Genomic DNA, 23,006 nt, shown 5'->3' with positions numbered 1-23,006 from the left:
ACACACACACACACACACACACACACACATTACACACACACATTACACACACACTATTTCTAATTCGGAAACAGATGTAAGCCATCAGTCATTGCCTTTCTCTCTTGTCTGTAAAAGACGAGACATGCACTCTCCTCCATTTCCCTCTCCCTCCGTTGTTCCCAGCTGGAAAGCATCACTCGCTCCATGCCAGTTCACATTCTTCCAACATTACTCCTTTTCCACACTTCAGCTCTCACTTTTCCCCTCGTACGTTAAAACAAGCACGCCCCAAAACCAGCAGCTTACAAAAGCATGTCAACAATGTCAGACCACCTGTGACATAGTTGACCTATGAGAGATGCAGACATTAGGAACCAGGACTCCACTAACACAACATTTCACTGACTGAGAGCTGCTTTGGAACGATTGTAAAGTCTAGGTGAGAAATAAATGTCTCTGCTTCCTGGGCCTCTTCCTAGTTGTTGTTTTCCAGTAACGCATCACACCATCTTGATGGACGACTAAAGCCTGAACTAAAAGTGTGCAGGTAGGGTGAGATAAACAACAGGTTTCCTGTGGCCTACTCCAGGGGCCCCAGGGGAGGGAGAGCTCGGCGAAGCAGTACCTATTGGGGTCTGTTTGAGAGGGAGGCCAGTGTGATAGGTAGATAACCCTACATCCACCCAGGGACAGGGAGCCCCGGTCCGGCCAAGGGATAGGGACGGGAATTGGCTCCCACTTCAAACAGGTCGTTTGAAGCTGATGACAGGGCAGTGATGGCTGGGCCCTGGCCCTCCCTTGGGTCCCACTCTCCTATTTCACTGTAAAATAACCCCCGGGCAGAAAACAACAATGGCTTTTCCTCTTCTTTTTTGCAGGAGGGGGTAGATCATCTCTGTTACTGTTTGTGCTTCTTTTGTGACCTCAATCTGCTTTTATGACCCTGCTCTCTGACTGGGGGGCCTGAGGCTAGTACAGGGAGAGGAGGTGCAGTTTCTGACCCGTAGGGGCCACTCTTCTTGTGGGTTACCAGGCCCTGTGTGCTGAATACTGAGCCGGCCTGCTCTCTGACTGGGGGGGCTGAGGCTAGTGCAGGGAGAGGAGGTGCAGTTTCTGACCCGTAGGGGCCACTCTTCTTGTGGGTTACCAGGCCCTGTGTGCTGAATACTGAGCCGGACTGCTCTCTGACTGGGGGGCCTGAGGCTAGTACAGGGAGAGGAGGTGCAGTTTCTGACCTGTAGGGGCCACTCTTCTTGTGGGTTACCAGGCCCTGTATGCTGAATACTGAGCCGGCCTGCTCTCTGACTGGGGGGCCTGAGGCTAGTGCAGGGAGAGGAGGTGCAGTTTCTGACCTGTAGGGGCCACTCTTCTTGTGGGTTACCAGGCCCTGTATGCTGAATACTGAGCCGGCCTGCTCTCTGACTGGGGGGCCTGAGGCTAGTGCAGGGAGAGGAGGTGCAGTTTCTGACCCGTAGGGGCCACTCTTCTTGTGGGTTACCAGGCCCTGTGTGCTGAATACTGAGCCGGACTGCTCTCTGACTGGGGGGCCTGAGGCTAGTGCAGGGAGAGGAGGTGCAGTTTCTGACCCGTAGGGGCCACTCTTCTTGTGGGTTACCAGGCCCTGTGTGCTGAATACTGAGCCGGCCTGCTCTCTGACTGGGGGGCCTGAGGCTAGTACAGGGAGAGGAGGTGCAGTTTCTGACCCGTAGGGGCCACTCTTCTTGTGGGTTACCAGGCCCTGTGTGCTGAATACTGAGCCGGCCTGCTCTCTGTCTCTCTTAATACACTGTGTTCCACTGGCTGCTCTGCTCCGCTTCCTAAAAACAAGACTGCTCAGTGTTCTGTGGCCTTTCTTTCTACCTGCCATGACAATGGCGAGACCGAGAAGCCACAGGGCTCAGCATGGAGAGGCAGGCACACCCGCATGAATGTGCAGCCGTAGAGACACACACACCGGACCTAAAATCCAGAGAAACCCAGGAAAGTCCCCTCTACACTTTCAATGACATGCTGAAGAATTACCAGATTATTCAAGTACGCCGCTCTGATTCATTAGACAACCGGTCATTTTGAACAAAACTGCCATTACAGTAAGAACATAATGGTTCTTGGCAGTTGGGAGAGTGTTGGGGCCTGGGAGAGTTATGCTCCTCTACATGGAAGAAGAACTTGAGCAGCTATATATATATATATATATAGAGAGAGAGAGAGAGATCCCTGCTGGCTCGCTTAGTTTCCACGGCTACTCCTTCGTGTCCCAAAGCTCCTGCAGCATAGGCCTGGCTTTCCCTATGAACCCACTCACATGCTGGGAGGTCAGATGTCAAAGGTCACCAGTCTGATTGTAATGATAATGTCAGTCAGGCTGTGGAAAGGAGGGGGCAGAGCTGGCCAGGGGATGTGGGTGGTTGTGGGAAGGCAGGGGTTGGGGGGATTCTGTTGGAGAGAGAATGTCTTTGGGAGGGTATGGGTGGGGTATAGAGGGGGGTTTGGTCCAGAGAGATTGTCTTTGGGAGGGTATGGGTGGGGTATAGAGGGGGGTCTGGTCCAGAGAGAATGTCTTTGGGAGGGTATGGGTGGGGTATAGAGGGGGGTCTGGTCCAGAGAGAATGTCTTTGGGAGGGTATGGGTGGGGTATAGAGGGGGGTCTGGTCCAGAGAGAATGTCTTTGGGAGGGTATGGGTGGGGTATAGAGGGGGGTCTGGTCCAGAGAGAATGTCATGTCATATTTCCTGTAATCTCTCGTCCCCTGCTCTGAAAACACTCTCTTTGAATCCCATATCCCTGTTGCCCAGGCAACCTCACAGACGAACGAGCAAGCCCTGACACCGGACCAATCACCAGCCTCACCCCCCCACTCCCTCCCTCCCAAGCCTTCGTCCCCTTAGCTATTTGTCATGGCTTGGCTGGGTTTATTTAGAAGCAAATTAACTATGTCTGGAATCTAGGGTGTCACCCAGGAAGAAACGAGGACAGCGCTGCGTCGGCTCAAAGAGATGACTGGACGGACTGAGGAGGGGAAGGGGAACCGCTTGGAGGTTTTAAAACTAACAACACAGACTGACACTCAAACTCTTCTGAGGCCATTTAAAACGCTGAAGAAAGAACGGCAGAACAGCCATCTTTTACGGCCTGTTGTTCTGTTCTAAAGGCCTTCACAACTCTCCTGGACAGACAGACAGACAGGGAATAACAGCTACTTCTAGAAACTAGCGGATGTGAGACTGTATGTGTGTGTGTTTGTCTGAGGCACAGTGAATGAGACCCGGGCAGTCACACTCAAATCTTTTTGACTTCTATTCTGTTGTTACGGCAGTTAAAAGTTTAAGGGAGAGAGGAGAATCTCAACCGACGACTGTGGAGAGAGCTGCATAATGTGTGGATAATACTGACTGAGAGATGTTACAATTCAGGAAGTAAGGGTGAAAGAGTATGACTGGATTGTGAGAATAAATCAGGTGTGTGTGTGTTTGTGTGTGTGTGTGTGTGTGTGTGTGTGTGTCTGTGATTGAGCAGCAGCAGCGGTAGAGCAGGAGGGAATGCAGTGGAGAGATTGTTTGCTTTCCTTTAAAAACACACAGTCCAGCAGCCAAAACACACATTCTTTTGTCTAGGGCCTTGGCCATTGTCAACATGCTACTCTCGGAACACATAACTAAACCAGGTTTCTGTCAGTCTCGTGGCTGTGGGGGACGCTATTTTGTCCTGCACCTGTGGTTCAGTCATGCAGCCTTATCAGAATCTGGGAGTTCAGACTTTTACAGCCATCTGGATTCCACCACTGTTGTGAAAGTCCTTGTCTGTTGAGACTGCTGTAGTGTAGCCTAGCAGAGCAGTAGCTGCTGGACCTTCGACCAGAGCCAGGGGGTGTTAAGTGTTTAGTGGTAGGATGTGGAGGGAGCAGGTGTGTGTGTGTGTGGGGGGGGGGGGGGTTGCGCAACCTGTGTCAAGATTTACTGAGGGCTGACTCCTGACCTTTGAGGAAGAGAGTGTGCCAGAGCCAGATGAGGGGGAGGTCTGTGGGGTGCAGCGGGGCCCGGGGCCAGAAAAGCCAGGGTAATCTCCTCACGTCACAACAGACCTGAGGGTTAACGCCAGCTGCAGCCCCACTCAGCCCCAGCCAGCACCATGCATCTGTCCACATCTGTCAGAGAGACTCAGGCTGTCTGGTGTTGGTCCACTCTGCCCCAGCCAGCACCATGCATCTGTCCACATCTGTCAGAGAGACTCAGGCTGTCTGGTGTTGGTCCACTCTGCCAGGGCTATACTTTACTCTTGCTAGAACAATGGAGCTATTCTGCCTGGCTGGTAGACGAGGCACGAACACCAACACACACACACGACATTACTTCACAAACACTCACATGCAATGGAGGTACTTTTTACACCTTCAACCAAAAGGGCACCAACGACAACAAAAACAATGTAAATATTCACATGGTATAATGTGCACACACATGCAAAGAAACACCACAGTACACATCCAAACACAAGCAGGAACTTACAACCACTATAGCTGCTGGAAGAGGAGGGAGGCAGTATGGTGAGCCCATCACAGGGCTGGGGATCCACTGGGAAATGACAAAACAGGTGACAATGACATTGAGCTACTCCAACGTTCTACACTTTATGGGGGACACTTCTGAACAACATCAAGGGACCCAGACAGACCTACCGCAAAGACCCATTGATTTATGTGTGTGAATCAGGACACCTCTGTTCAGCCCGTGTGTGTGACAGTAACCCAGAGACACTTGTTCTGCTCTGTGGGTCATTGTGCAAGGTAACACTGAGCCCACCCTCTGAGACACAATACATCACCCAGCCTGACACAGGGGTCGCAGGCCAGCTCACCTGTGGACGTCACGCAGTAATCTGTGACACGGTTCGACACACCACGGTCACGGCCTACAGAGCAACAAGTATGGATGAATGGCCTGATCCCCACTCAAAGGGTGACCTATTCCACAGGTATTGTGAATCAACCAAAAGCCCATATAAGACAAATGGACAATAACAATAACAGGATTGAAAGCACAGCAGGGCCACCATCTTGTCATCCCCTTCAGCAGGAAGGAAGGAAGGAATCTCCAACCTCAACACTTCTGAGAACTGTCATGGAAGTATTATCCTTCCCTTGTTTGCGAGCTTTTGCTTTGGGAGGAATTTACGAAGGTATGGGAATTTGGTAACCTCCAACAAAAGTCCCTCTTAGGCAGTGTTCTGCCCACAGCAAAGCACAGCCCCCGTCAGGCAAACTCCCACCACCATCACCACCACCACCATCACCACTACCACCACCATCACCACCACCAACACCACCACCATCACCACCACCAGGAACCAGCAGCTCCATTTCTTTGTGAGAGTCCATACTGACACCATACTGCCAACAAGAAGAGATCCTCCTCCCCCAACACCCCCTCTCCTCTCTCTCTCCCTGCTCTCCTCTTTCTCGGAGAGGAGCCAACAGGTTGGGGGTAGGGGAGAGTCCTGTGGGCCAAATAAAAGAGCTAAAGTAGTCAGAACTCCATTGTGTGAGGAGGGGGGGCTGGAGCGGAGTGGAGGGAGGAGGGGCAGTGACCCAAACAGACAGTCTTTCAGGCCTGAGCTTACACGGACCAACAGATCTCAGCTGTAGCCTGGCAACAGTAACCCATGGTTGGGGAGAGGGTGAGAGGTGAGGGGGACATTTGGGAGAGACACAGGGTTCTGTGAAGACAGTTTGTAAAGTTCTGGAGACCATACAGTATGTACAGGTAACTTAGAGTTCAGTGAGTGACAAGATCAAACAGAACGACCATGATCAACTATAAAAGGATGTGTGTACCAGAGTTTCCCAGTTTAAAGTCCAACGTTTTATTGAATAATGGTGCTTGGCGACAGACAATGGAGGTATTGAAATGAGCAGAGGGAGGTTTGAGGAGCACCCCCATGGCATGAATATTAACCATGTGAACATTAAGACAATTAACCTCCTCTTAGAGAAAAGCAAATATGAATCTGAGCAGAAAAAAGCTGTCACTAAACCCTCTTAACCCTCGAGGGGACAAGAACACATGGGCCTATCAGTGTATTTCAAACTCCCGTGGCTTTGCTCGTCTCAATGATCTTTGTAAGTCCTTGTTTTCTCTGGTCAGAAGACTGCCTGGACATGGTGCATTTTTGTACCTTGGCGTGACACATGTCTGCAATTGTGTAAATAAGGGCTCAGTAATGCAGTAAACACACACATTTACCTCACATTAAACTGAAACGAAGACACTGATTCTTTAGGAGACAATGCAACTCTAAAGTTGATATCATAAGAAATACCTCAAACGAGAACATCTTTTCTTTGGGATAAAAAAACTCCCTGAAATAGTTTGAATAGCAAAGCAGACATCCATAACCGCATCACATGCATCCCAGGGTCGAGGTCTTCCAAAGCATTCTTCTCAACGTGCTCCACCACAGAACCCCACCCCACCACCTAAACTGAACCAGACTGCTGCAAAGCCTGAGAAAACAAAAGGGAATTTTTCCAGCACCAAAGGCAACTTCAAAAATCAACTTCCTCACAGAGTTTCTCAACATGAAATGGCAGAACTTCCCTCCCAATATCTTGCCTGTTTCTCACTGTGCTGGTTCCAAGTTCATTCAGGAATAATGTATAGCCAGGCCTAAATGTGACTAATGATGATGAGACAGCATTTGTTCCAATCCAAAGACCAAGTTCATTTATCATAGTTGGCTATTCTACACCTCGGTGAACATTTATATCACAACGACTTTGGGAGAGAGCAATGAATGGATTCCAATATATTCAAACAAAAGCTTTTATGAAGACAGGTTGATGGATTAGAATGTGGAGTCCAAACCAAACAGACCAGCACAGAGCAGACCGTTTTACAGGAGAACCGCAGTGTGAGAATCAGAGTCATTGGAGGTATGTTTACAAGACAGGGACTATCTTCCACCGTGATAAGAAACCTGGGGGAGAACGCTAGGAAAAGGGCCAAAGAATGTCCGTTATCTCAAGCACTCTCACCAACAAACCTCTGGAGAACGTTAAGATGAAGGGTGAGAGGTCCTCACTTCTATCTCCTCCAACATCTCATAAACACCAAAACAAACACTCGACAACGTGGGATTTGACTTGTATCTTTCTGTAACTGTGCCTGGTTTCTTTCTACTTTAAAGGTGGACTATGCAGAAATCGCTCCACCATTTGATGGTTGCTAAAATTACAATAGTTTCCAAAGTGTCAGTTGATGTGACAAAACAAGCAAGTATAGTGTAGAGCATCATTGTACCATCTAAACTAGAGGTCGACCGATTCATCGGAATGGCCGATTAATTAGGGCAGATTTCAAGTTGTCATAACAATCAGTAATCGGTATTTTTGGACACCGATTTTTTCTTATTTTTCTTACCTTTATTTAACGAGGCAAGTCAGTTAAAAGAACACATTCTTATTTTCAATGATGGCCTAGGAACAGTGGGTTAACTGCCTTGTTCAGGGGCAGAACAACAGATTTTTACCTTGTCAGCTCTGGGATTCGTTTTTGCAACCTTCCGGTTACTAGTCCAACGCTCTAACCACCTGCCTTACATTGTACTCCACGAGGAGCCTGCGTTGCAGGCTGACTACCTGTTATGCGAGGGCAGCAAGAAGCCAAGGTAAGTTGCTAGCTAGCATTAAACTTATCTTATAAAAAAACAATCAATCTTATCATAATCACTTGTTAACTATACATGGTTGATGATATTACTAGTTTATCTAGCGTGTCCTGCGTTGCATATAATCGATGCGGTGCCTGTTAATTTCTCATTGAATCACAGCCTACTTCGACAAACGGGTGATGTCGTTGCACCAATGTACCTAACCATAAACATCAATGCCTTTCTTTAAAATCGATACACAAGTATATATTTTTAAACCTGCATATTTAGTTAATATTGCCTGCTATCATGAATTTCTTATAACTAGGGAAATTGTCACTTCTCTTGCGTTCCGTGCAAGCAGTCAGGGTATATGCAGCAGTTTGGGTTGCCTGGCTCGCTGCAAACTGTGTGAAGTCCATTTATTCCTAACAAAGGCCGTAATTAATTTGCCAGAATTGTACATAATTATGACATAACATTGAAGGTTGTACAATGTAACAGGAATATTTAGACTTAGGGTTGCCATCCGTTAGATAAAATACGGAACGGATCTGTATTTCACTGAAAGAACAAACGTTTTGTTTTCGAAATCATAGTTTCTGATTCGACCATTCTAATGACCAAAGGCTCGTATTTCTGTGTGTTATTATGTTATAATTAAGTTTATGATTTGATAGAGGAGTCTGACTGAGCAGTGGTAGGCACCAGCAGGCTCGTAAGCATTCATTCAAACAGCACTTTCGTGCGTTTGCCAGCAGCTCTTTGCAATGCTTCAAGCATTGTTTATGACTTCAAGCGCTGTTTATGACTTCCCGAGATTAGGCTGGTGTAACTGATGTAAAATGGCTAGCTAGTTAGCGGGGTGTGCGCTAATAGCGTTTCAAACGTCACTCGCTCTGAGACTTTGAATAGTTGTTCCCCTTGCTCTGCATGGGTAACGCTGCTTCGAGGGTGGCTGTTGTCGATGTGTTCCTCGTTCGAGCCCAGGTAGGGGCGAGGAGAGGGACGGAAGCTATACTGTTACACTGGCAAAACTAAAGTGCCTATAAGAACATCCAATAGTCAAAGGTATATGAAATATAAATGGTATAGAGGGAAATAGTCCTATAACAACTACAACCTAAAACTTCTTACCTGGGAATATTGAAGACTCATGTTAAAAGGAACCACCAGCTTTCATATGTTCTCATGTTCTGAGTAAGGAACTTCAACGTTTCTTACATGGCACATATTGCACTTTTACTTTCTTCTCCAACACTTTGTTTTTGCATTATTTAAACCAAATTGAACATGTTTCATTATTTATTTGAGGCTACATTTATTTTATTGATGTATTATATTAAGTTAAAATAAGTGTTCATTCAGTATTGTTGTAATTGTCTTTAATTACATTAACACATTTATTTGTTGTGGAAAAGTGTGCTTGCCTTTCCTCTGGTTGTCTGAGGGAAAAACCCATCCCTTCCTCTCCTCAGCTAGTCTGGGTCTGAGAGGAGAGGGAGGGGAACACGGGGAGGAATCTCAATCGGCTGGGCTCAACCTCAGCTATTCCAATTACATGTCTCTTTAGAAGCCGTAGTCTCCCAGCAGAAAGAGAAACAAGCAGGGGATGAGACATCAGAGGAAGGCCTGTCCCTATCTAAGCACCAGATTTAGACATATAGGAACTGAAGCATAATGTAGTAATAATATAGGACTTTATCGCATATCTTCTTCCTCTTTGGGCCACACAATAATGGACAGTCTGACGATGATTATCTAGCTCAGTTGAGTGTCTGTGTCCCTGTGTCTGAGTGCTGTGTGCGTGTGAGTCAGTGTTTGTTCTTAGTAGAGATTCCAAACACAAAACATGAAGGGTTCACATGAGAAAAACAAGCAGGCAAGTTGTACCACAATCCCTGATGATGAGTTGTGGCAGTAACATGATTGCGTAGGGGACGTTGTTGGTGGTATTGTGGTCAGTGTGGATGGAGGGGTCAAGAATGAGGAAGGCAGAGAGCAGTGAGTAAGCTGCTTTAAGCTGCACAGACAGTCAGGATGTGCGTATGACAGCGGGTCAGAAGGCACCACTTCCTCTGATAGGGCCTGGGAACCACAGCCCTCAGTTCTCCTCCAGCCCCCATGACCCAAGAGCAGTGGGGACAAACCCCCTTCTACCCGCTACCTCCTCTCTCTGCTCAGACCCAACCACCACTGTCTCAGATAAATACAGGTCATCTTCCCTTAGATATACAACCACCTCGAATCTTATCTACAGGTCCAACAAGCTGAATACACAGATTCCTTCAAGTCGGGAAGAGACCACTGACTCCTCGGGAGTGAATCTCAATTGTGTTTACGTGATTCCATGGATCCTCTCTCATAGATGCGTTTTGAGGAGGTGAGGGAAGAGGATGCAAGGAAATCAAGAAACACAGCTGAGATTCATCCATGGAGTCAGTGGTCTGACATGACGGACTGGGGATGGCTCAATCTGCCTGTCAACCAGACACGAGTGATCTGTGGTTCCCTCCCGCTGCATGTTGGCGTGAGAGAACCTAATTGTCTATCTATCCCACCAGTCATTCCAAACATGGCGTTTTAAATGAGAGCCTGTGGTCATGGTGTTTGAAGCATTCCTGAGATGAGTGCAGGGGTGAACGGACTGGAGGTGAGCAGGACAACACACTGAGATGACTGCAGGGGTGAACGGGCTGGAGGTGAGCAGGACAATACACTGAGAGGACTGCAGGGGTGAACGGGCTGGAGGTGAGCAGGACAACACACTGAGATGACTGCAGGGGTGAACGGGCTGGAGGTGAGCAGGACAATACACTGAGAGGACTGCAGGGGTGAACGGGCTGGAGGTGAGCAGGACAATACACTGAGATGACTGCAGGGGTGAACGGGCTGGAGGTGAGCAGGACAATACACTGAGATGAGTGCAGGGGTGAACGGGCTGGAGGTGAGCAGGACAACACACTGAGATGAGTGCAGGGGTGAACGGGCTGGAGGTGAGCAGGACAATACACTGAGATGAGTGCAGGGGTGAACGGGCTGGAGGACAATACACTGAGATGAGTGCAGGGGTGAACGGGCTGGAGGACAATACACTGAGAGGAGCAGCGGAGGGGAAAGGAGGAAGCTCACTAAAGCATTCCTCTCTCATCCAGCGTGAAGACGCCAGAGAAAACACTACCAGCCCCAAGGTGTTCCGGGCAAAGCCAACAGTAATAACTAACTAACTGTGTTGTCTGCCTGCCTCGCTCTGCCTGTCACCGTGTGACTGCCCACTCGGATTTTATTGTTGTTGATGAATCAACATTGTTTCCACGTCAAAATCAATGTGATGATGTTTAATTAACGTGGGGAACTGATTGGATTTGCAAAAAGTCATCAACGTAAGTCATCAACGTAAGTCATCAACGTAGGTCATCAACGTTAGTCATCAACGTAAGTCATCAACGTAGGTCATCAACGTAGGTCATCAACGTAAGTCATCAACGTCAGTCATCAACGTAAGTCATCAACGTAAGTCATCAACGTAGGTCATCAACGTAAGTCATCAACGTAAGTCATCAGCGTAAGTCATCAACGTAAGTCATCAACGTAAGTCATCAACGTAAGTCATCAACGTAGGTCATCAACGTTAGTCATCAACGTAAGTCATCAACGTAGGTCATCAACGTAAGTCATCAACGTAAGTCATCAACGTCAGTCATCAACGTAAGTCATCAACGTAAGTCATCAACGTCAGTCATCAACGTAAGTCATCAACGTAAGTCATCAACGTTAGTCATCAACGTAAGTCATCAACGTAAGTCATCAACGTCAGTCATCAACGTAAGTCATCAACGTAAGTCATCAACGTTAGTCATCAACGTAAGTCATCAACGTAAGTCATCAACGTAAGTCATCAACGTTAGTCATCAACGTAAGTCATCAACGTAAGTCATCAACGTAAGTCATCAACGTAAGTCATCAACGTTAGTCATCAACGTAAGTCATCAACGTCAGTCATCAACGTAAGTCATCAACGTAAGTCATCAACGTTAGTCATCAACGTAAGTCATCAACGTCAGTCATCAACGTAAGTCATCAACGTAAGTCATCAACGTTAGTCATCAACGTAAGGGAATTCATCATCTTTTTTTGGACCTAAATCCAATGACATGGTGAATTTTTTTGTTGATTTCATGTTGAATTCATGTTAGTTGACAACTCAACCAAATGTACTTCAAAACTGTTGTTGAAATGACACTTGCGCCCAGTGGGTGGGGGATGTGTGTACATCTCTCTTTCAAGGTGAACTGGCTCTGTTCAGGGGTACTGTACAGGATGACATCTCAGGGATGGGCAACTTTAATGGGGGTGGGGGTCACAAAACGCTGAACTCGTCATGGGGGGGTCTGCATACCCACATCCATACTCACTCACATGTGCAACCTTTTGGAGAGCCTAAGCGAAAATGGTAGTTTTAGAGTTCATTTCCTACAATTCTACTAATTTGGCCATGGGGCGGAGAGAAATGTTTGCAGTTTTTAATATGATATCTGACTGAGATTGACTAACAAAATCAATTGGGGCCTCCCGGTCGGTAATTCCACCGTGATTACTACAAGTTTAGATAGCTGGCCGCAAGACCGCCAGTGACCCATCCAATTCCCTGGTCTATCTGGTTTGGATCCAAATTACAATAATCACATTCAACAGAGCCTGATGCATTTTTCATGAGGAAACCCAGACATGAGGGACACAGACCCTACTACACAGACCCTACTACACAGAGACCCTAGGACACAGACCCTACTACACAGAGACCCTAGGACACAGACCCTACTACACAGATCCTACTACACAGACCCTACTACACAGAGACCCTAGGACACAGACCCTACTACACAGAGACCCTAGGACACAGACCCTACTACACAGAGACCCTAGGACACAGACCCTACTACACAGAGACCCTAGGACACAGACCCTACTACACAGAGACCCTAGGACACAGACCCTACTACACAGAAACCCTAGGACACAGACCCTACTACACAGAGATCCTACCTACACAGAGACCCCAGGACACAGAGACCCTACTACACAGAGCTCCTACTACACAGGTACCCTACTACACAGAGACCCTAGGACACAGAGACCCTAGGACAGAGAGCCTACTACACAGAGATCCTACTACACAGAGACCCTACTACACAGAGACCCTAGGACACAGAGACCCCAGGACACAGAGACCCTACTACACAGAGCTCCTACTACACAGGTACCCTACTACACAGAGACCCTAGGACACAGAGACCATACTACACAGAGCTCCTACTACACAGATACCCTAGGACACAGAGTTGCTAGGACACAGAGACCATACTACACAGAGCTCCTACTACACAGATACCCTAGGACACAGAGTTGCTAGGACACAGAGACCATACTACACAGAGCTCCTTCTACACAGGTACATTACTACACAGAGACCCTAGGACACAGAGACCCTACTACACAGAGCTCCTACTACACAGGTACCCTACTACACAGAGACCCTAGGACACAGAGACCCTACTACACAGAGCTCCTACTACACAGGTACCCTACTACACAGAGACCCTAGGACACAGAGACCATACTACACAGAGCTCTTACTACACAGAGACTCTACACACACACACACACACACAGGCTGAAGTGGCTGTTCCCTATCAAACTGAAAAACTGTCCCTCGTTCATCATGTCCTAAGAGGCCGGAGCTTCCATGGAGGTCATTAAAACACAACACTTACAATTTATAGACCTCACCCTGCTACTGAGGTCACATCACAGCTATTAATAACACACAGAGAGACACTGTTTCCATCCCTCCATCGGCCTGGCCTCACAGACAGACAGTCAGACAGACAGACAGAGAGAGAGAGAGAGAGAGAAGAACATATCTTTCAGATCCATCCCTCCATCCGCCTGGCCTCACAGACAGACAGTCAGACAGACAGACAGACAGAGAGAGAGAGAGAGAGAGAGAGAGAAGAACATATCTTTCAGATCCATCCCTCCATCCGCCTGGCCTCACAGACAGACAGACAGACAGACAGAGAGAGAGAGAGAGAGAGAGAGAGAAGAACATATCTTTCAGATCCATCCCTCCATCCGCCTGGCCTCACAGACAGACAGTCAGACAGACAGACAGAGAGAGAGAGAGAGAGAGAGAGAGAAGAACATATCTTTCAGATCCATCCCTCCATCCGCCTGGCCTCACAGACAGACAGACAGACAGACAGACAGAGAGAGAGAGAGAGAGAGAGAGAGAGAGAGAGAGAGAGAGAGAGAGAAGAACATATCTTTCAGATCCATCCCTCCATCCGCCTGGCCTCACAGACAGACAGACAGTCAGACAGACAGACAGAGAGAGAGAGAGAGAGAAGAACATATCTTTCAGATCCATCCCTCCATCCGCCTGGCCTCACAGACAGACAGACAGACAGACAGAGAGAGAGAGAGAGAGAGAGAGAGAGAGAGAGAAGAACATATCTTTCAGATCCATCCCTCCATCCGCCTGGCCTCACAGACAGACAGTCAGACAGACAGACAGAGAGAGAGAGAGAGAGAGAAGAACATATCTTTCAGATCCATCCCTCCATCCGCCTGGCCTCACAGACAGACAGACAGACAGACAGTCAGACAGACAGACAGAGAGAGAGAGAGAGAGAGAGAGAGAAGAACATATCTTTCAGATCCATCCCTCCATCCGCCTGGCCTCACAGACAGACAGTCAGACAGACAGACAGACAGAGAGAGAGAGAGAGAGAGAAGAACATATCTTTCAGATCCATCCCTCCATCCGCCTGGCCTCACAGACAGACAGACAGACAGACAGAGAGAGAGAGAGAGAGAGAGAGAGAGAAGAACATATCTTTCAGATCCATCCCTCCATCCGCCTGGCCTCACAGACAGACAGTCAGACAGACAGACAGAGAGAGAGAGAGAGAAGAACATATCTTTCAGATCCATCCCTCCATCCGCCTGGCCTCACAGACAGACAGACAGACAGACAGAGAGAGAGAGAGAGAGAGAGAGAGAGAGAGAGAGAGAGAGAGAGAGAGAGAAGAACATATCTTTCAGATCCATCCCTCCATCCGCCTGGCCTCACAGACAGACAGACAGTCAGACAGACAGACAGAGAGAGAGAGAGAGAGAGAAGAACATATCTTTCAGATCCATCCCTCCATCCGCCTGGCCTCACAGACAGACAGACAGACAGACAGAGAGAGAGAGAGAGAGAGAGAGAGAGAGAGAGAAGAACATATCTTTCAGATCCATCCCTCCATCCGCCTGGCCTCACAGACAGACAGACAGACAGACAGTCAGACAGACAGAGAGAGAGAAGAACATATCTTTCAGATCCATCCCTCCCTGCCAGAGGATCTGAAGCCATTGTGCAATCTGCGGTGGGGTCCACCACTGTGGGCTTTGAGAGACACAACACACAGAGGATAGATAAACCGTTGGAGGAGCTGGGGGAAAACAGACAGAGACAAAGAGTGTTCATCCCCAATAGCAGTGAGAGAGAAAGGGAGCATGTTCAGAGAAGAGGAGGCCTGTGGGCTGGTCCGCCGTCCGGCTCCACTCCTCCACGCACGAGCCCGTCTCTCCCAGCATGCGGCCAGCAGGCCGCTCAATGGCAGCACCTGGCCCTCCGCTTCTCCCCCTTTGTCAAAGATCTGACTTCACTGGATTACCATCACAACATGCACCAGCTGTCCCCCCCTGCCCAATTCTTCCAGCTGGATCCACTCTGAATGACACCCTCTCAATCTGCCTAATTATCTCCGACACTCCAGCGGCCCCTCCTATGCACATTCCGTCTACACACAGACATACGGGGCGGGGCGGAGCAGAGGGGACCCGTGGCCCTTCAACTGACTGCTCACCTAGAGGGCACTCTTTCCGTGATACTCAACCTCTTCACCATCAAGTGCATCACACGTCTGTCTGTCTCTGGGCTTTGTGCTCCCTGGCCTTGTGTTCAATTATGGGATTCAGAGAGACAGAATGAGAGACAGAGAGAACAACAACGTTCTGCCCAATGATTTGTGTATGTTTTGTACTTTCCCCAACAAACCAGGATGTTGATGTAAGCAGGCGCATCAAGAGAAGAGAAAAGAATAGCTAAGACTCAACATATGACACAACAGGGTATCCTGCCCTGAAGCCAATGTACTGGATCCAATATACTGTTATCATGATTCAGAGAAGAATACAAAAATCACTTGGATTGCTGTAGTGTGTGTTACAGGTGCATCAGCATAGTAGTCCCGCCCAGGCCAGACCAGCCAGCCCCTACACCTATCAGAAGTGACCGTCATGCTGGCTCAGTGAGACGGAGGAACAGGTTCCAGAATGATTACTCCTGTAATCTGCTATCCACTACACATGTCTGAGACCCTGCTCGTTCACCTTAGACAGGGCCACAGCAGTGAACCTTGAGGGGGCCAGACAGACATGGCCACAAGAGTGAACCTTGAGGGGGCCAGACAGACAGGGCTACAACAGTGAACCATGAGGGGGCCAGACAGACAGGGCCACAGCAGTGAACCATGAGGGGGCCAGACAGACAGGGCCACAGCAGTGAACCATGAGAGGGCCACACAGACAGGGCCACAGCAGTGAACCATGAGGGGGCCAGACAGACAGGGCCACAGCAGTGAACCATGAGGGGGCCAGACAGACAGGGCCACAGCAGTGAACCATGAGAGGGCCACAGCAGTGAACCATGAGAGGGCCAGAAAGACAGGGCCACAGCAGTGAACCATGAGGGGGCCAGACAGACAGGGCCAGACAGACAGGGCCACATCAGTGAACCATGAGGGGGCCACACAGACAGGGCCACAGCAGTGAACCATGAGGGGGCCACACAGACAGGGCCACAGCAGTGAACCATGAGGGGGCCAGACAGACAGGGCCACAGCAGTGAACCATGAGAGGGCCACACAGACAGGGCCACAGCAGTGAACCACGAGGGGGCCAGACAGACAGGGCCAGACAGACAGGGCCACAGCAGTGAACCACGAAGGGGCCAGACAGACATTGCCAGAGCAGTGAACCATGAAGGGGCCAGACAGACAGGGCCACAGCAGTGAACCATGAAGGGGCCAGACAGACAGGGCCAGAGCAGTGAACCATGAGGGGGCCAGACAGACAGGGCCACAGCAGTGAACCATGAGGGGGCCAGACAGACAGGGCCACAGCAGTGAACCATGAGGGGGCCAGACAGACAGGGCCACATCAGTGAACCATGAGGGGGCCACACAGACAGGGCCACAGCAGTGAACCATGAGGGGGCCAGACAGACAAAGCCACAACAGTGAACCATGAGGGGGTCAGACAGACAGGGTCACAGCAGTAAACCATGAGGGGGCCACACAGACAGGGCCACAGACAGGGCCACCAGACAGAGAATACATTGGTATCTGGGACAGTAACAATGACAATCAAAAAAATATAGAATATTACTGTCACCTGAGAACAGAGGAAAATAATACCCATGCTGCACAACTTCAGAGAAGGACCTGATCAACAGCTTCTGCTCTGAAACATCAGGTTGGAAAATCCACAGGTTGATTTCAAACAGAGAGCTAATGGCTAGTTTGCCTTCAGTGATTTCCAGGTAAAATCTCACATGTCTCACCAGCTCTCTGCAATTTATTCCTAAAGCCCTCAATTTGATCTCTATCTGCTATGTCTCTCTCTCTCTCTCTCTCCATTCCTTCCTCACTCTCCTGTGCCCTTTCCTTTTCTCACCCTCTCCCCAGCTCTCAGCTCTCCTGATGGTGCCCGGTTACAGTCAGGTGTCTGGGGGAAGAAAGGATCTTTTCTGCTGTTGTGGTTCTCCAGTTACACTGGGATCCCAGGGGATGGGGCTGGGTCCTCCAGTCGCCTCTGTCTAGGACTGGTTTGACCACTCCGCTCCCCCGTTAGCCGGTCTGAGGCTACGCTGCCTGTCCCGGTCATTGCCCTGCTGTGGACGTGTTACCATTCTGTGTGGTACGGCATTTCGATTTCTTATTGGGAATCTCTTCTATGTCTCGCTGTTGACACTGACCCAGAGGAGTGATTACGCATGAATGGATAGCCCTCCACGCCCCATACATATAGACACGCAGCGCCAAGAAAGCTGAGGAACACAAAGCGTGAACACACTACACACTTTCTGAGAAGTGAACACTAACCCAGAGACGAGACGCCATTAAAGTTGGGAGATGAATGAACACGCTCGGTCCAAGTTCAAGGGTTTAACTATGTACAATGATACAGTCATGACCCGTGGAAGGTTGAAGCATAGGCCAGTTGGTAGAAGAGTTATGTGAAGACACACAAGTCTTTAGCTCCAGAAAGTCTAAGCAGTTTGAAAACAGAAGAGAGCTCCTCTCACAAAGAACAGTTTGAGGAGCTATTAACACAATTACACATTTACCAACCGCTTCCCCTGCTTCAGGTAATGATTTGAGAACTATGTTCTCGTTTGTTGGTGACTGGCTTCACGTGCGTTTACACAGACACTACCTGACACTTTTATACCTTTATGCGCTGTCTGTGACTGATCTTTTACAATGGCCATGTTTTCAGACAGGTCAGAACTGGGAGGTAAGTAATGAGATGGCAGTGTGGAATGTTCCAGGCAAGCAGCAGACTACTGTGGTGGAATCAGTGGTCAATCACTAGCCTACATGGGGAGCTACTATATAGCCTGGTTGAGAAACTCTACTGAGCATCGGAATGATGCTTGGTGATGTCAAATAGCCTTCGGCTCAACTGTAGCATGAAGGTGAGGGTCTTGTCACCAACCAAGTCCTAAAAACGACTGTAGTGGAGGGAGGCTGCCTGTCAGCCAATCTCATCAGACAAAAGTAAAAACCAAAGGAACCAAGAGTTATTGTTCCGTCTAATTCTCAGCTCTGGTCCAACTTCAAACACTAATGCATTATAGGCTGTGGTTTGCCCAATGGTAAAAAGCCTAATGGCTCCCTCGCCATCATCACACTGTATCTATCCTAACTACTGAGATTGTTTCCCACGTACCCCCTCGCCTATTGGAAAAACAAAGACCCCTAATCACTGTGAACGACGGTGAGAGCTCACACAGAACATATCCAAATCAGGCAGGAAAGTAAAAACAGCAGCCCCCGGGCTCTCTCATGATAACAATCACGTTGCTCTCGCTCTGAAGGACTGGAACCTCGACCTCTCCGATATATAAACCGTGGGAAACTCTCAAAATCAATTCTGCTGGTTACGAAACAATCCATGGAATTGCTTATAAGGAACACCTTAGTCATGCTATGAGCAGTTTAATACTGTCGTTTGTGTTCCACAAAGCTCTTCATCTTCAACAGGTGCAACTCCAAGTGAACGTGTGTCACAAGCCAAACAAGTCCAGGCTGGAACACTCCATTCAACCTGTCTGTATGTATCCATGTGTTGTTCATTACACCCCATGTAGTGGTTTGACTGCAGACTGAAACGTTTTATCAAACGTGTAAAATGTTCTCGGTAAACACTTGCCATTGTCCACATAGTATCGATAACCACCCAGCACTTGGCTGAGTTCCAGCCCATTGTGAGCGCGGTGCAGCTCGAGTAGTTTGCAATGCAATGATTTACTAACCAACGCTAAATAACACAAGTTCTGCTTACTGATACAAATGACTAAACTATGTCTACTTGAACCGTTTCTACCCCATCAGTCCTCAACTAATCCTGAGAGCCTACTCATAGGCCTGGGCCTATACTGTTTTCCAGAGTTCCTCCTCATCACGTCACCATTTGGATCAATGTAGGCCTGCAGTGATTTCGTACATGTGTGATCCACAAAACATGATGTTGCACTTACATGCATCGCGAGGGTGAGTCTATGCACGTTCCTCCATTGTCACACGGTCTGTATTTATCCAAGCAGCGGAATCCTGTGGAGAGGAAGGAGAGATGAAGCGAGGCAGACCCATGGTGATCAGGCCCTTTTCTCAGGGCAGGTTTGAAACGTGAATTTAATCCAGACATTTGATAGAGCAGACTATATCATTTGTAGGAGAAGTGGGCATGGAGGAACATTGTATTTTTTATAATCAAATTACACTTCTCCGCCGTTCAGAATCAATCATTCCAATATACCGGTACGCCATGTGCTGGATTTCAAACATGTTGCTCTTGGCTAGACAGTTCCATTTTCCCACTCGTTAAAATGACACTTTACGGACACACCCGCTGACATGGGTACGTGTATGTTTACTTTCTTGGCAAGAGCTGATAGCGTTATCTGCGACTGAATGCAGATGCATGCTGAGATGGGTGTAGACAGGGAAACGAGATAGGATTTCATATATTTGACATAGATTCCAAATCGCTTTAGTAATAATAGGTTTGATATGGTAATTATTGACTTTGTGGGATAACTATAAGAGTATCTGCCAACCCGTTTCGTTGAGGGTAGGCATAGCCTATAAACCAATGAATGGTTTCCATAATTTGTTTAATTACAGTGAAATGTGGCCGATTCAAGTTGATTAATGTACAGGGTTATTGCAAGATAATGAATTAATTCGGAGTTCAACGATGAGCTTGCCTGTATGCAACCAATCAAATTGTGTTACCATAAACTAACGTTTTACTGTATGTCAACAACATAGACCTATTTGTTACTTTCTCAACTGTAGGCCTAGTTCAAAAGATTTTCGCGCACAAACAGATCTGAAACTCACAACCCTATCAAACATCCATCCAAAAGGTTTGTCAGCCATATGTGGGAGTTTATTACACAGCATAGACAGATACATGACCTTTTTCGAATCATGTTATTATATTCTAGCACTCATCCCATCCCCCACAGCAACAAAGTTCAATTGTTTACAGCTCTTTGTTCAGATAAGGAGTGGGTGAAGTTGGCTCATCACCCCCCTTCACTCACAAACAAATCTCACCCTATACCCCCACGAACGAAGATAATAGACTTGAATGAAAGAGGGAAAATACTTATCTCCTACAAGACATACATATGGAATTCCGTTGTTATGTGAGTGAACCGTGCTTCTAGCCTACAACTTGTGGACGAATGCCCGTAGTAACTTTCTTTCAATGGTTACATTCCGCGTTCCGTTCTTGCGGGCTTGCTTGCACAGCGCTGCCAGCGGCACTCCATACTATCGCTTGTAATTAAGTTCTCACCGTGGCGATCAGCCTCGCAAAGTTACCCACAGAGACGCATACCAATGCCGCAGAGACAAGCTGATTCTTTGCTGTTATCGGGTGCAATCTGTAAACAAAAATCTCACCCATACAATAGAAGATACAACATTGGTATCAACCTCCACAAAACACCTCCCAACTTCCTTCCATTGAATACATTGGGCTTTGTCACTCAACACTGCTAGAAGATAGAATAACATCAGGGGGCAAATATTCCAGGATAGAATCCTCCTTGTTCACTGCCAGTCTACAAAGAACATTATGCAAATACAAAGTTTCGTAGCCTATACTGTAGGCTATACAAAAACGAATGCTTGTTATCCAGCTATTAACCCGTTATGACAGCCTTCGTAGGTGTTATATTAACCTGTCAGAAATCGAACTTTGAACGCCACTAACAACCAACCATGCTTTTGTAAATTAAATGCTTAAAACAAATCTTTGTAGCCAAGACTAGAGATCAGCTAGCATGTTGTCTGGCATGTGCTTCAATCTGATGCCATTTAAATTGTGCAGCGCACAGGTGACAAAATGTAACGTTAACAATTTGTGAAGGGGGGGAAAAAAACGGAAACAGCTAGAATTTGTACAGACTTGTCTGCTAGCCAAATTTAGAAAGCTCACATACATATTAATTGAAATGTATGTGACTGTCAAATCAATTAATTGTCCTTACCTTCGCAATTATGGACCAAGAATAAAATTGGTAAAAATATCCAAACGTTATAATTCCCCCCCATCTCGGTGGAAATTTGTCCCAACTTCTCTTTGAAGTGTTAACTTAGCAGTAATACATCCTTTGAGTTCACCGAGAGATAAAAGTTCCAAGAGGCAGTGTCTGGGATCTTCAAAAAGTTCATTAATCAACTAAAAGTACAAACGGCGTATAAATCGTACAGGTCCTATCCCGTATTAGCATTCGCAGCTCGGACGCGGCTGCTGTGCGTCTCCTCCTGGAACTTTTGAATAACTATTTTTTCTTCTCAGCTTGAAGTCTGCGCTGGGAAACAACTTGGTATTACTCCGCCCTCCTTTCCTCCCCTTTCCACTTGCAGTAACGGGTTACACTCCGCTCAAGACAAATAGTCCGCAAGCCACCCCTCAATGGACAGGGTAAAGTGTTTTTTGTATGGCATTAGCAACATTTAGGGAGAGACCAGTCTTGTTGTCTTTCAAGAGAATGACAATGCGGTTCCATTGAGGTATCTTATATCTCACTTGAAAATAATTTCAAAGAAACAGTAAATTATCTAATTAATATAACAGCACGTTAAGACATACACGTAGACAGTCAGTTTATACTGGCACTTTATATATATTTTTTTTCAGCATTGTAAACGATCTGTAAAAGCCAATCTAGAGTAGACTTACCATAAAAACATCTTTGCCATTACTACTTGATATGATCTGTTATTATCAACTTGATAATAATAGATAACAATCTTTGTAGAATAACATAATGTTTACAGTAGAGTGTGATGGACTAATGTTTTCCTGACAATGCACCTCTTGTTATCCTGACAGGAGTGTGTCTGGGTGCTACTTGTTTGTTTGTGTGTTTACACTTGATGCTGTGCAGATAAGACTGATGTTGACATGATGAAAATGAGAGCAGACATCCCTGTTACCACCCTTTATACTGCTACTGTCAGGGCTACAGGCCTCTCTTTCTCTCAGCCTGCCTCTCCAGAGTCCACAGCCCTACGTCAGTGGACTCATTTCATACAGCTGCTGTATAGGGCCTCGGTTGTTCTGTGTGCTCAGAGCGTAGCCGGTCGCTTACAGAGACAATAAGCGTGATTTGAATGAGAAAAGGAGTCCGGCATTATGACACAGTTTCTCTCCGCGGGGGACTGAGGTGAAGGGGGGGCAGTAGCACACTGACATTCTGCTCCTGGCCTTGAATAAATTAGCAAGGTCTAGATAGGGGGTGTGAATGTAGCAGAGCTCGTTTGGAGTGGAGCTCGTTACAGCCAGTGACGTCACTCTATAGGGGTAATTGAAAAGAGCTTGTTAGGGCCCACCAGACACCTGCCTCTTTTGGCACCGACCCTCTAAAACGTGTGTTCTGCTGTATCCATCCCAGTCAATAGCCGGATTCAGCAGCGAATACAATGGTTGATGATGTACACATGGTGGGTGGATGAGTTCATTTC

At 47.5% G+C, this 23,006-nt stretch overlaps 1 protein-coding gene across 1 annotated transcript in view; it reads right to left on the bottom strand.

Moving 5' to 3' along the window:
- The window catches only part of notch3 (notch receptor 3), a 47,348-nt gene extending 25,520 nt beyond the window's left edge, over nt 1-21,828 (bottom strand). Inside the window, exons 1-2 of the mRNA XM_036941107.1 lie at nt 21,527-21,828; nt 19,502-19,574 (exon numbers count right to left, since the gene is read on the bottom strand). Of these exons, the coding sequence (XP_036797002.1) occupies nt 19,502-19,574; nt 21,527-21,590 (137 nt within the window). The 5' untranslated portion in view covers nt 21,591-21,828. The remainder of the gene's footprint in view (nt 1-19,501; nt 19,575-21,526) is intronic.
- Between the last annotated feature and the right edge of the window lie 1,178 nt (nt 21,829-23,006).

The sequence above is a fragment of the Oncorhynchus mykiss genome, chromosome 13, assembly GCF_013265735.2.
Source record: "Oncorhynchus mykiss isolate Arlee chromosome 13, USDA_OmykA_1.1, whole genome shotgun sequence".
NCBI classification, from domain to species: Eukaryota; Metazoa; Chordata; class Actinopteri; order Salmoniformes; family Salmonidae; genus Oncorhynchus; species Oncorhynchus mykiss.
The sequence above is the reverse complement of the archived record's forward strand: the minus strand, read 5'-3'. Positions and strand labels throughout refer to the sequence as shown.